Here is a 14,918-nt window from a genome sequence, read left to right as displayed (position 1 = left end):
CTCTGATACCTTCTACTCCAGATAGCCATTAAATACAGAAGTACTGTGGATGTTGATGAAAGAAAAGTCATCACCTTCCCCCTGACATGAAAAAGAAAAGAAACAAAACTTGCAGACCCCAAAATACCCCTCCCCCGCAACAAAAAATAGCCACAATAACAATCATTGAGTCCCTATGCATAACAATCCCGACCTCCTCACTCACAGAAAAAAAACAATATAAAGTACAGTTCAATAATCACATAAATCTCAGAATATTGGAAACATCTTTTCATCTGTGTACGAGGAGAGCAGCCACAGGAGCTCAGTCCTTCGTAAGGAGTAACCGCTGACCTGGGCTGAGCATGCTGATCGGCTGCTGACCATCTCTGTTGGGAACCATTGCCGACCCTCTCCACATTCACCTCGACACTTCAATCTTCCTTGTCGCCTCAAGATGGAGTTGTTCGTGACCTCATGCCTCGTCTCTGGTCTTTTCCACAAGCCAGCTTGTGTTCTCGGACCTTTTCAGCCCCTCGCCTCTAATCTCCACGAGGAAGCTCTCCTGACACAGCACCCTTGATCGAGTTCCAATCAGTACATCACAGGCTCCAACAGTTTCCATAACACAAACGAGACAAAAAGAACAAGCAGAAAGTGTAGAAAATGTAAAATAACTGAATAGATTTGCTCTCTACAAGCTGTTGCCCAAGGAATCATTGTTCGCTGGCACCATCTTGACCATAAAGTGTCTGAAGTCAATGATTCTTCATGAGTTTGTTGTGCCCCTGCATAGACTTTCGTCAGGTCACTCGTCTGAGTGCTACTGGTACCATGAAACCCAATACTACCTGTCGCATGGTCGGGTGGTCGGCGACTAAACCAGCTCCCCTACCAGGCTTGCCTGCTGAAGAGGGTGGCTAGACACCCTGCAAGACGAAAAATAAGACCTGTCAAAGGGTGGATGAACCCTCTCATAGGGTCAACGGCCATCTAGCAAACACGTGCCATGAAGCGTAGAAAGGGCATCCCTTACATCAAAACTTGGTCTGGCCATTCACTGCAATGGAACTTCTCCCAGCTGTCTTGGACCCTACCATGCCGCTGGATCTGGGAGGGGATGTCGAGAGAGTGGGTCTGGACCCCCTACTCACCTAAAATCCATTCACGCACAGGCTGTTCCTTTCTGAGGAGTGGGGTCAACCCCACTAACTGACTGAAAAGAACCATCGTCCTATAGGATGGATAGCCAGAGAGAGAGAGTTTCTGTGCTCTATGGCTCCCACACCGTGTCAGATCTAAAACAGTCTGTTTCCAGATTGGGTCCTCACTACATTGCTCTAAGAAACCTTTCTGATTCCATTTGGTGAAATTATACTCAAGGCTACCATGGCAATTGGATTTGTCCAGATTCAGTCATGACTAACGTTGTCTTGGTTGTTGGGGTGGTGGTGTCTTCACAGTTTGTAGCATTTAGGGAGGCGTCTCACCATCCCAAGGACACCTAGGTGATGGGCACTGCTCGCAAATCCAGAAACAATATTGAATGATGAGCTGCTCTGGTGCACCATTGCTGACTGAATTTTCCTTGTCTTCCAGCGTATGAAGTCAATGATTCCTCGTGAGGTTGATATGGCCCTGCGAAGAGTTTCTGACCGCTACATTGCTAAAGGCAAGGAGGTTGAGGAGGAGGCAGCCCTTAAGGATGAACAGGAGCTGCAGAAGCAACAGAGCATCCAGGAAGAGCAGCAGACCCAACACTTGGAAATGGTGGATATCCACAGGAAATTGCAATTTGCCTGACCCGGAAAGAGCCAGTACTGGGAAATAGAGAGAATGGAGAAAAAATAGCAGGGAATTGAGAAATGGAATGGACTGGGAAAGAGTTGGCATTGAGACTGGGGTAGATCAAAGGTTGAGAAAAGCACGAGGCTGGATTAGAGCATGCATTAACATGGTACAAGGCTGGGGGAGAGCAGGACGCTGGGTTTGGGAAGGGACTGGGAGTGGCATGAGATGGGAGCAGAGCATGGATTGAATGGTGTACAAGAGGGAAGCATCTGGGAGTGGGATAAAGATCAACAAATGGGGTGTGAGAGATTAGCAGATATTAAAGCACTGAAGCACTTGTGCTCTCATGCAAGCTGCATTGTTCCTGTTCACTCCCCTGATGAGCCTTCTCTTACTCTGCTTGTTTCAGCTACATAAAGCAAAGAAGCAGAACAAAGAGTTGATGGAAAAAGTGCAGGGATCAATCATCCCTGTCTCCAAAAAGATGCCACGTGAAATGGAGAACACCAGCTTGAAACGCAAGCAAGAGCTGAGAAAGAAAGAAGCTGAGGTGGGGTATTGTTGCAATAAAAACTGATGCGAGGTCATTGACCTGAAACAATAATCCCCACAGATGCTGCCTGACTTGCTAAGTGTCTGTAGCATTTCTATTTTATTACTATATTTACATGAGCAGAGGCCGTTGAAAACTGCTGTTTGCAGATGGTGGAGCTGTTTTAAGGCTGAGAATAGTGGTGAGGTTTTAAGGCTGAGAATAGACTGGGGAGATGCAGGATAATAGTTGAAGGTCAGAGGGTTAGGGTGATAGGGGAAGTGAACATGTATAGAGAGCTAGGGTGATGGGGGTAGGGAACATGAATACAGAGCTACGGTGATGGGTAGGGAACACAAATAGAGGGTAAGGTCAGAGAGCTACGGTGATAGGGGTAGGGAACACGTATAGAGGACTAGGGTGATAGGGGTAGGGAACACGAGTAGAGGGCTAGGGTGATAGGGGTAGGGAACATGAGTAGAGGGCTAGGGTGATAGAGGTAGGGAACACGAATAGAGAGCTAGGGTGATAGGGTTAGGGAACACGAGTAGAGGGCTAGGGTGATAGAGGTAAGGAACACGAATAGAGGGCTAGGGTGATAGAGGTAAGGAACATGAATAGAGAGCTAGGGTGATAGAGGTAGGGAACACGAATAGAGAGCTAGGGTGATAGGGTTAGGGAACACGAGTAGAGGGCTAGGGTGATAGAGGTAAGGAACACGAATAGAGGGCTAGGGTGATAGAGGTAAGGAACATGAATAGAGAGCTAGGGTGATAGAGGTAGGGAACACGAATAGAGAGCTAGGGTGATAGGGTTAGGGAACACGAGTAGAGGGCTAGGGTGATAGAGGTAAGGAACATGAATAGAGGGCTAGGGTGATATGGGTAGGGAACATGAATAAAGGGCTAATGTGATAGAGGTGGGGAACACGAATAGAGAGCTAAGGGAAAGAGACTGGAAGGGAGTACACATGACAGGGGAAAGTAGGATGGGTAATAATACTGTATATGGAGCACTTGGGGACCAGGAGGTGCATCAGAACTATGGGGCAGAGGTTTTGGTTTAGGATCTATTGTTAATTAAGTAAAAGCCAAAAGTTTGTGTTGCCTTTGAAGTTGTTGATGTTTAGGAGCCTGTAGCCTCAGGTTCTGACTATTGGTGCAAGGCTGGGATTTAGTTTCCATCCCAAAATGTGTCAAAAATTCCATCTCTCTCCTGGCTCGTGCTTTGTAAATGGTGGAAAAACCTTGGGTCATCAGGAGATTAATCACTCACTTTGGATCGCCAGCCTCTGACCTACTGTTGTATCCACAGTATTTGTGTGCCTGGTCTAACTGAGTTTCTCTCAGTGATGACACCAGGAACCTGATGCCGAGGACTTGCCATTGAATGTGAAGGGGAGGTAGTCAGGGTGGATAGGTAGGACCTGTGAAGGGGGGTGGGCTGGGGGGGGGGGGGTGGCTGCAGGATTGTCCAAGTTGGCCAGTGAGTATGGGGTCTGTAATGGAGGGAGGGTGTTATTTCGGGTCAGATGTTGAGGTGTAGGTCTAACTCCAGTTAGTGGAGGAATGAGGGACTGAGCTTGGTACCTGTGCACTGACTGTGCTGTATGATTTCAGATGTTCAACAACGAGATTACAAAATTTGAGAAGATACTGAAGAACCTGACACCTGCTGGAGGTGAAGAGGAGAGTGGGAGGTAAGTACCAGAACTGAAAGAAGCAACACAAACTCAGCAGCTCACCCAACAAGTGGTGGGAGACGCTGTCCCAGCAATCATTCCAGACAAGGACACAGTGTAATGGACACACAGAAACAAACATACTTGTTTTCTTCAAATTCCAAAGTAAATTTATTATCAAAGTACCATATACAAACCTGAAATTCATTTTCTTGTGGGCATACTCAATAAGTCCAAAAAGAATAATAACCATAATAGAAAGACAGCATTCAACCAGTGTGCAAAAGACATCAAAGTGTGCAAATACAAAAACCAAGAAATAATAATAAATAATGTATATAGGCAATAAATATCGAGAACATGAGATGAAGAGTCCTTGAAAATGTGTTCAAAGCTTATGGGAACAGTTCAGTAATGGGGCAAGTGAAGTTGAGTGAAGTTATCCCCTCTGGTTCAGGAGCCTGATGGTTGAGGGGTAGTCGCTGTTCCTGAAGCTGGCGGTGAGTCATGAAGCTTCTGTATCTTCCTGGTGGCAGCAGCGAGAAGAGAGCATGTCCCGTTTGGTGGGGATCCTGATGATGGATGCTGCTTTCCAGTGACAAAGCTTTGTGTTGATGTGCTTACTGGTGGGGAGGGCTTTACCCATGATGGTTGTGCCGTACTTTTTCTCGAATTTTCCGTTCAAGGGCTTTTGTGCAGCCAGTCATTACACATGAAAGCCATTTGACCCACTGAGGGTACATTGGATCTCAGATCCCATCAATCTCATTCCCAAGTTTACTTCCATGTGCACCAGGATTATGCAGTTAATTAACTTGCCCATTTGGGATGTGGCAAGGTGCTAGAGCTGAAGTCGCAAGGACGATGTGCAAACTCCACGAGTCCGCAGGAGGTCAGGATTGAACCTGGTTCCCTGATGCTGTTAAACAGTAGCAATAACAGATTCACTGCTGTCCGTCCTGAAATGGTGACAGACACTGCCTGTGGAGAGAGCCAGAGACAGTCCTGCCAGGGGGCCCTCACGCTTAGGGCAGTATCAGCTTGGCACGGTCCAGTGAAGGTTCACACACACTGCCCACAGAGCGACCAAGGGACAGTCCACCCAGGCGGTCCCTGATCCAGATCCAGGCACAATGGCATCTGACAAACCTACATGCTTCAGAATCAGGTTCAGTATCACTGGCAGATGTTGTGAGATTTGTTGCTTTATGGCAGCAGAACATTGCAATACATAATTTTAAAAAGCTATAAATTACAATAAGAAATGGATACAAAAGTTAAATAATTAGTGTAAAAAGATAGCAAAAAAAAGTAGTGAGCTAGTGTACATGGGTCCATTGTCTGCTCAGAAATCTGATGATGGAGAGGAAGAACTGTTTCAGAAACACTGAGTCTTCAGGCTCCTGTACCACCTCCTTGATGGTAGCAATGAGAAGATGGCATATCCTGGTTCACTGTTGCAGATAATCAGAGTGTTAGACAAAGAAACTGGGTGTCTGGGACAGTCTGTTGGACAAATACCGACACTGAGCCTCTCTGACAGACAGATTCACTTGGAATCCCTGCGAATGATCTCAGTGTGGGACTGGAGTAGCTCGGTGTGTTAGCAGCAATGAATCTTAAAGGTGACTCAAGACAGGGATGTTTGCAGTTCCATAAGACCATAAGATATAGGAGCAGAAGTAGGCCATTCGGCCCATCGAGTCTGCTCTGCCATTCAGTCACAGGCTGATCCAATTCTTCTAGTCATCCCCACTCTCCTGCTTTCTCCCCATACCCTTTGATGCCCCGGCTAATCAAGAACCTATCTATCTCTGCCTTAAATGTACCCAAAGACTTAGCCTCCACAGCTCGTGGCAACAAATTCCACAGATTTACCACCCTCTGACTAAAGTAATTTCTCCACGGCTCTGTTCTAAGTGGACATCTTTCAATCCTGAAGTCATGCCCTCTTGTTCTAGAATCCCCTACTATGGGAAATAACTTTGCATATCTAATCTTTTCAAGCCTTTTAACATCTGGAATGTTTCTATGAGATCCCCCCTCATTCTCCTGAACACCAGGGAATACAGCCCAAGAGCTGCCAGACGTTCCTCATATGGTAACCCTTTCATTCCTGGAATCATTCTCGTGAATCTTCTCTGAACCTGCTCCAATGTCAGTATATCCCTTCTAAAATAAGGAGCCCAAAATTGCACACAATACTCCGTGTGGTTTCACGAGTGCCTTATGGAGCTTCAACATAACATCCCTGCTCTTATATTCTATACATGTACCTCTAGAAATGAATGCCAACATTGCATTCATCTTCTGCACCACCAACTCAACCTAGAGATTAAACTTTAGGGTATCCTGCACAAGGATTCCCAAGTCTCCTTGCATCTCTGCATTTTGAATTCTCTCCCCATCTAAATAATAGTCTGCCCGTTTATTTCTTCCACCAAAGTGTATGACCGTACACTTTCCAACACTGTATTTCATTTGCCACTTCTTTGCCCATTTCCCTAAACTACCTAAGTCTCTCTGCAGGCTGTCTGTTTCCTCAACACTACCTGCTTCTCCACCTATCTTTGTATCATCGGCAAATTTAACCACAAATCCATTAATACCGTAGTCCAAATCATTGACGTACATCATAAAAAGCAGCGGTCCCAACACCGACCCCTGTGGAACTCTACTAGTAACTGGCAACCAGCCAGAACAGGATCCCTTTATTCCCACTCTCTGTTTTCTGCCTACCAGCCAATGCTCCACCCATGGGCTTCCCTGTAATTCCATGGGCTCTTATCTTGCTAAGCAGCTTCATGTGCGGCACCTTGTCAAAGGCCTTCTGAAAATCCATACACCACGTCTACTGCATCCCTTTTGTCTAGCCTGTTTATAATTTCCTCAAAGAATCGCAGTAGGTTAGTCAGGGAGGATTTTCCTTTCAGAAAACCATGCTGGCTTTGGTATATCTTGTCATTTTTTTCTCCAGGTACTTCATAATCTTATCCCTAACAATCGATTCCAACAACTTCCCAACCACTGATTTCAAGCAAACAGGCCTGTAGTTTCCCTTTGTTGCCTCCCACCCTTCTTAAATAGCAGAGTAACACTTGCAATTTTCCAGTCATCCGATACAATGCCAGAATCTATCAATTCATGAAAGATTGTTGTTAATGCCTCCACAATTTCTCCAGTTACTGCCTTCAGAACCCGAGGGTTCATTCCATCAGGTCCAGGAGATTTATCCACCCTCAGACCATTAAGCTTCCTGATCACCTTCTCAGTCGTAATTTTCATTGCATGTACTTCACTTCCCTGACACTCTTGAATGTCTGGTATACTGCAGATGTCTTCTACTGTGAAGACTGACGCAAAATACGCATTCAGTTCCTCTGCATCTCTGCATCTCTCATTACAGTATCTCCAGCATCATTTTGTATTGGTCCTATATCTACCCTTGACTCTCTTTTACCCTTTATATACTTAAAAGTCTTGAACAAAACAAAAAGGAAATGGTTTCCAGTGGCGGGAAGGTGGAGAATCAGACAAAATAATTGCCAGTGGGTAGAGGTTGCTGTAGCTGGTGGAGGGGAATGGGAGAGGTTGCAAGCCCCAGAAGTGACAGTACTGGCAGATGTGAAATATTACGGACATGGACAAACACCTGAGCAGCTGGGTGGTGTGGGCTGTGGGGGTGAGGGATGCTAGGCCATTGCAAGAGGTGCGGCACGTTGAGTAACAGATCCAAATTGATGTTCAGCAGCCTGAACCTGCCGGGCAGAGCTGGCCCCCGACACCTGCTCAGTAGCCCCTGCACCAGAGTGGAAGAGGGACAAAGCTTCATCGAGAACGTCCGCACTCGACTCAAGGAGGACAGACGGGCTCGGAGGGAACGCGAGAAGAGGCGGCGCAGAGTCATGTTGGAGCTGTTGGAGGCACATGAGGCCCAGGAGGTGGGAGGAGTGACCAGAGGCAAGCCTGGCACTAGACTATGGGGCAGAACAGGGGCAAAGGGAAGGGCAACTGGCCAATGTGGGGGTGAGGAAAGGAGGAGGAGGTGGTGGAAAGGAATGAGTGAGGGTATGGAGTAGTTGGGATTGGGTAGGCTGGATGGGGGAGTGGAAGAATCAATGGGAGTGGGATAGTGAGTGGGTTGTAGGACAGGGTGAGCTGGGGAAGCTGAGCACTGCGAGGCAGTGAGCGGGTGGGACAGGGTGAGCTGGGGAAGCTGACCACCGCGAGGCAGTGAGCGGGTGGGACAGGGTGAGCTGGGGGAGCTGACCACTGCGAGGCAGTGAGCGGGTGGGACAGGGTGAGCTGGGGGAGCTGACCTCTGCGAGGCAGTGAGCGGGTGGGACAGGGTGAGCTGGGGAAGCTGACCACTGCGAGGCAGTGAGCGGGTGGGACAGGGTGAGCTGGGGAAGCTGAGCACTGCGAGACAGTGAGCGGGTGGGACAGGGTGAGCTGAGTAAGCTGACCTCTGCGAGGCAGTGAGCGGGTGGGACAGGGTGAGCTGGGGAAGCTGACCTCTGCGAGGCAGTGAGCGGGTGGGACAGGGTGAGCTGAGTAAGCTGAGCACTGCGAGGCAGTGAGCGGGTGGGAGAGGGTGAGCTGGGGAAGCTGACCACCGCGAGGCAGTGAGCGGGTGGGACAGGGTGAGCTGGGGAAGCTGAGCACCGCGAGGCAGTGAGCGGGTGGGACAGGGTGAGCTGGGGAAGTTGAGCACTGCGAGGCAGTGAGCGGGTGGGAGAGGGTGAGCTGGGGAAGCTGACCACCGCGAGGCAGTGAGCGGGTGGGACAGGGTGAGCTGGGGAAGCTGAGCACTGCGAGACAGTGAGCGGGTGGGACAGGGTGAGCTGGGGAAGCTGAGCACCGCGAGGCAGTGAGCGGGTGGGACAGGGTGAGCTGAGTAAGCTGAGCACCGCGAGGCAGTGAGCGGGTGGGACAGGGTGAGCTGGGGAAGCTGACCACCGCGAGGCAGTGAGCGGGTGGGACAGGGTGAGCTGGGGAAGCTGAGCACCGCGAGGCAGTGAGCGGGTGGGACAGGGTGAGCTGGGGAAGCTGAGCACTGCGAGGCAGTGAGCGGGTGGGACAGGGTGAGCTGGGGAAGCTGAGCACTGCGAGGCAGTGAGCGGGTGGGACAGGGTGAGCTGGGGAAGCTGAGCACCGCGAGGCAGTGAGCGGGTGGGACAGGGTGAGCTGGGGAAGCTGAGCACTGCGAGGCAGTGAGCGGGTGGGACAGGGTGAGCTGGGGAAGCTGAGCACTGCGAGGCAGTGAGCGGGTGGGACAGGGTGAGCTGGGGAAGCTGAGCACTGCGAGGCAGTGAGCGGGTGGGAGAGGGTGAGCTGGGGAAGCTGAGCACGGCGAGGCAGTGAGCGGCTGGGACGGTGAGCTGGGGAAGCTGACCACTGCGAGGCAGTGAGCGGGTGGGACAGGGTGAGCTGGGGAAGCTGAGCACTGCGAGGCAGTGAGCGGGTGGGAGAGGGTGAGCTGGGGAAGCTGAGCACTGCGAGGCAGTGAGCGGGTGGGACAGGGTGAGCTGGGGAAGCTGACCACTGCGAGGCAGTGAGCGGGTGGGACAGGGTGAGCTGGGGAAGCTGAGCACTGCGAGGCAGTGAGCGGGTGGGAGAGGGTGAGCTGGGGAAGCTGAATACTGCGAGGCAGTGAGCGGGTGGGACAGGGTGAGCTGGGGAAGCTGAGCACCGCGAGGCAGTGAGCAGGTGGGACAGGGTGAGCTGAGTAAGCTGACCACCGCGAGGCAGTGAGCGGGTGGGACAGGGTGAGCTGGGGAAGCTGAGCACTGCGAGGCAGTGAGCAGGTGGGACAGGGTGAGCTGGGGAAGCTGAGCACTGCGAGGCAGTGAGCGGGTGGGACAGGGTGAGCTGGGGAAGCTGAGCACTGCGAGGCAGTGAGCGGGTGGGACAGGGTGAGCTGGGGAAGCTGAGCACCGCGAGGCAGTGAGCGGGTGGGACAGGGTGAGCTGGGGAAGCTGAGCACTGCGAGGCAGTGAGCGGGTGGGACAGGGTGAGCTGGGGAAGCTGAGCACTGCGAGGCAGTGAGCGGGTGGGACAGGGTGAGCTGGGGAAGCTGAGCACTGCGAGGCAGTGAGCGGGTGGGAGAGGGTGAGCTGGGGAAGCTGAGCATTGCGAGGCAGTGAGTGGGTGGGACGGTGAGCTGGGGAAGCTGACCACTGCGAGGCAGTGAGCGGGTGGGACAGGGTGAGCTGGGGAAGCTGAGCACTGCGAGGCAGTGAGCGGGTGGGAGAGGGTGAGCTGGGGAAGCTGAGCACTGCGAGGCAGTGAGCGGGTGGGACAGGGTGAGCTGGGGAAGCTGACCACTGCGAGGCAGTGAGCGGGTGGGACAGGGTGAGCTGGGGAAGCTGAGCACTGCGAGGCAGTGAGCGGGTGGGAGAGGGTGAGCTGGGGAAGCTGAACACTGCGAGGCAGTGAGCGGGTGGGACAGGGTGAGCTGGGGAAGCTGAGCACCGCGAGGCAGTGAGCAGGTGGGACAGGGTGAGCTGAGTAAGCTGACCACCGCGAGGCAGTGAGCGGGTGGGACAGGGTGAGCTGGGGAAGCTGAGCACTGCGAGGCAGTGAGCAGGTGGGACAGGGTGAGCTGGGGAAGCTGAGCACTGCGAGGCAGTGAGCGGGTGGGGCAGGGTGAGCTGGGGAAGCTGAGCACCCTGGGGTGGAATGGGAGTGTGTGGGACAGGGTGAGCTGGGGAAGCTGAGCACCCTGGGGTGGAATGGGAGTGTGTGGGACAGGGTGTATGTTTCTACCTTGCTGCCCTGACGCTGTGCTCTGCCACCAGGAGGTGTACCAGGAGGAGGAACTGGTCAACAGGCTGATGCGACAGTCTCTGCAGGAGCGCCGGGTCACCGTGCAGCTCGTGCATGCTCGCCATGAGAAGCACGTCATGGAGCAGAACCGCTTCTTCCGCGAGAAACAGTATGAGGAGCAGCGGCTGAAGGAGTTCCGGCAGGCACTGGACCGAGAGGAAGTACGTTGGACAGCCTCATCCTCCAAGCACCAGACAGTTCCCTGTCAGCAGTGGGACTGATGCCATCTCACGGGCAGGCTGCCAGGCCAGGTCCAATGGGCTGAGTGGCCTCATACATATTGTGGGTGGGAGGTGAGAAAAGGAACCCTCTCCAGTCTTAAACACTGCCAGGGACTGCAAACAGAGAACACAGGAAACACTCAGCACGTCAGGCGGCGTCTGTGGGGAGAGTTTCCATTCCGGGACTCTTGGTCAGAACTGGGAAAGAGAGAAACAAGTCAGTTTTCATTGGAGAGAGGGTGGGGGTGAGTGGGTTGAACGAAGGGACCTTGAATCAAAGAACTCTACACTTTTTTCTCTTTACCCCCTCTCATGCACTCCTCCCCAAACCCCACATCGTCACCTGTCGTTGCTGCACTGGGATCTCCTGCTTCCTCTCCACAGATGTCTGATGACCATGTTCCTGCCCAGAGTCCGATTTGTAAGTGGTCTTTGGGTGGACGGATGCTGCCTGACCTGCTGAGAGTTTCCTGCCGATGGTGGTTGCCGCAATTGTAGTCACAACCTCTTCCCCACCCACCTACAGTGACCACCCGCCTTTACTTGCTTCTCCCCCTCGCTGATGTGTGTGTCTATGCGACTGCCCGCAGATTCTGGCGAGACAGGAGAGAGTGGAGCAGGGAGAGAGAATGGAGCAGGAACGGGAAGTGCATGAGCAGCTGATGGTGGAGAGGGCTGAGCGACGATACCGCAAACATTACCACCTGTGCCAGGAGGTGGTGACACATATCCTCGACCTGGTCACCAAGGTGGCTGAGTACAGAGAGCTCTGTGTTGGGTAGGTGAGCACACTGCACTCGGACAGGGGCAGCCTAATCCCTCAACCCCACTCCTCTCAACCATCCCAATCCCTCAACCCCACTCCTCACCCATCCCAATCCCTCAACCCCACTCCTCACCCATCCCAATCCCTCAACCCCACTCCTCACCCATCCCAAACCCTCAACCCCTCACCCATCCTAATCCCTCAACCCCTCACCCATCCTAATCCCTCAACCCCCCTCCTCTCACCCATCCCAATCCCTCAACCCCACTCCTCTCACCCATCCCAATCCCTCAACCCCACTCCTCACCCATCCCAATCCCTCAACCCCACTCCTCACCCATCCCAATCCCTCAACCCCACTCACCCATCCCAATCCCTCAACCCCACTCCTCACCCATCCCAATCCCTCAACCCCACACCCATCCCAATCCCTCAACCACTCCTCACCCATCCCAATCCCTCAACCACTCCTCACCCATCCCAATCCCTCAACCCCACACCTCACCCATCCCAATCCCTCAACCCCACTCACCCATCCCAATCCCTCAACCCCACTCCTCACCCATCCCAATCCCTCAACCCCACTCACCCATCCCAATCCCTCAACCCCACTCCTCACCCATCCCAATCCCTCAACCCCACTCCTCACCCATCCTAATCCCTCAACCCCCCTCCTCTCACCCATCCCAATCCCTCAACCATCCCAATCCCTCAACCCCACTCCTCACCCATCCCAATCCCTCAACCCCACTCCTCACCCATCCCAATCCCTCAACCCCACTCCTCACCCATCCCAATCCCTCAACCTCTCACCCATCCCAATCCCTCAATCCTCCTCCTCTCACCCATCCCAATCCCTCAACCCCACTCCTCACCCATCCCAATCCCTCAACCCCCCTCCTCTCACCCATCCCAATCCCTCAGCCCCACTCCTCACCCATCCCAATCCCTCAACCCCACTCACCCATCCTAATCCCTCAACCCCCCTCCTCTCACCCATCCCAATCCCTCAACCCCACTCCTCACCCAACCCAATCCCACAACCCCACTCCTCACCCATCCCAATCCCTCAACCCCACTCCTCACCCATCCCAATCCCTCAACCTCTCACCCATCCCAATCCCTCAACCCCACTCCTCACCCATCCCAATCCCTCAACCCCACTCCTCTCACCCATCCCAATCCCTCAACCCCACTCCTCACCCATCCCAATCCCTCAACCCCACTCCTCACCCATCCCAATCCCTCAACCCCACTCACCCATCCCAATCCCTCAACCCCACTCCTCACCCATCCCAATCCCTCAACCCCACACCCATCCCAATCCCTCAACCACTCCTCACCCATCCCAATCCCTCAACCACTCCTCACCCATCCCAATCCCTCAACCCCACACCTCACCCATCCCAATCCCTCAACCCCACTCACCCATCCCAATCCCTCAACCCCACTCCTCACCCATCCCAATCCCTCAACCCCACTCACCCATCCCAATCCCTCAACCCCACTCCTCACCCATCCCAATCCCTCAACCCCACTCCTCACCCATCCTAATCCCTCAACCCCCCTCCTCTCACCCATCCCAATCCCTCAACCATCCCAATCCCTCAACCCCACTCCTCACCCATCCCAATCCCTCAACCCCACTCCTCACCCATCCCAATCCCTCAACCCCACTCCTCACCCATCCCAATCCCTCAACCTCTCACCCATCCCAATCCCTCAACCCTCCTCCTCTCACCCATCCCAATCCCTCAACCCCACTCCTCACCCATCCCAATCCCTCAACCCCCCTCCTCTCACCCATCCCAATCCCTCAGCCCCACTCCTCACCCATCCCAATCCCTCAACCCCACTCACCCATCCTAATCCCTCAACCCCCCTCCTCTCACCCATCCCAATCCCTCAACCCCACTCCTCACCCATCCCAATCCCTCAACCCCACTCCTCACCCATCCCAATCCCTCAACCCCACTCCTCACCCATCCCAATCCCTCAACCTCTCACCCATCCCAATCCCTCAACCCCACTCCTCACCCATCCCAATCCCTCAACCCCACTCCTCACCCATCCCAATCCCTCAACCTCTCACCCATCCCAATCCCTCAACCCTCCTCCTCTCACCCATCCCAATCCCTCAACCCCCCTCCTCACCCATCCCAATCCCTCAACCCCACTCCTCACCCATCCCAATCCCTCAACCCCACTCCTCACCCATCCCAATCCCTCAACCCCACACCCATCCCAATCCCTCAACCCCACTCCTCACCCATCCTAATCCCTTAACCCCACTCCTCTCTCCCATCCCAATCCCCCAACCCCCCTCCTCTCACCCATCCTTCACTGTATCTCATTATTTTCATCTCACCCACACCACCCCACCAATCACCCCGACCCACCCCATCTTCCTCACCCATCCCTCCCATCTGACACATTTATCATCCTCGGCCTCCTCATCCATCACTTACCCTCCGCACCCATCACCCACCCGATGCATTCATCCGTCATCTTCCCCGCCCGTCACCGTCCCTACCAGTCACCCATGCGACACATTCATCATCTGTCACAATCCTCACTTGTCACAATCCCCACCCAACACCTACCCGACACATTCATCACCCACCTGACACATTCTATCATGTCACCTCTCATCCTTGTTCACTCCAACAAGAAAACCCCTTGCTCACTCAACCTATCCTCGTAAGACTACCTCTCTATTCCAGGCAGCATCCTGGTCAATCTCCTCTGCCTCCACATCCTTCCTATGAGATGACCAGAACTAAAAACAATATTCCAAGTGTGGTCTATAAAGCTGCAACTTATCTCATTTGTGTAGGTCTCAATCCCCTGACTAATGTAGGCCCATATGCTGTATGCCTTCTTAACCACTCTATCAACTTGTGCTGCCACTTTGAGTGATCTATGGAATAGATCCCTCGGTTCCTCCACACTTCTAGGAATCCTGCCATTAAATCTGTATTCTGCCTTTAAATTCAACCTTGCAAACTGAATCACTTCACATTTTACTGGATTGAATTCCATCTGCCAGATACCACATTTCTCTCCCCTGTACTCACTTTTGTCCATAACCTGCTCCGCGGGAAGTATATGCGAGAGTGG

General features: G+C 52.9%; 1 protein-coding gene across 1 annotated transcript in view; it reads left to right on the top strand.

Moving 5' to 3' along the window:
• spef2 (sperm flagellar 2) overlaps positions 1–14,918 on the top strand; it is a 224,545-nt gene that overhangs the window by 41,640 nt on the left and 167,987 nt on the right. The window contains exons 4-9 of the mRNA XM_063049753.1: positions 1,579–1,749; positions 2,180–2,320; positions 3,922–4,001; positions 7,732–7,924; positions 10,784–10,972; positions 11,623–11,810. Coding sequence (XP_062905823.1) covers positions 1,579–1,749; positions 2,180–2,320; positions 3,922–4,001; positions 7,732–7,924; positions 10,784–10,972; positions 11,623–11,810 — 962 coding nt within the window. The remainder of the gene's footprint in view (positions 1–1,578; positions 1,750–2,179; positions 2,321–3,921; positions 4,002–7,731; positions 7,925–10,783; positions 10,973–11,622; positions 11,811–14,918) is intronic.

The sequence above is a fragment of the Mobula hypostoma genome, chromosome 5 (genome assembly GCF_963921235.1).
Source record: "Mobula hypostoma chromosome 5, sMobHyp1.1, whole genome shotgun sequence".
Classification (NCBI taxonomy): domain Eukaryota; kingdom Metazoa; phylum Chordata; class Chondrichthyes; order Myliobatiformes; family Myliobatidae; genus Mobula; species Mobula hypostoma.
This window is presented reverse-complemented; position numbering and strand designations above follow the sequence as displayed.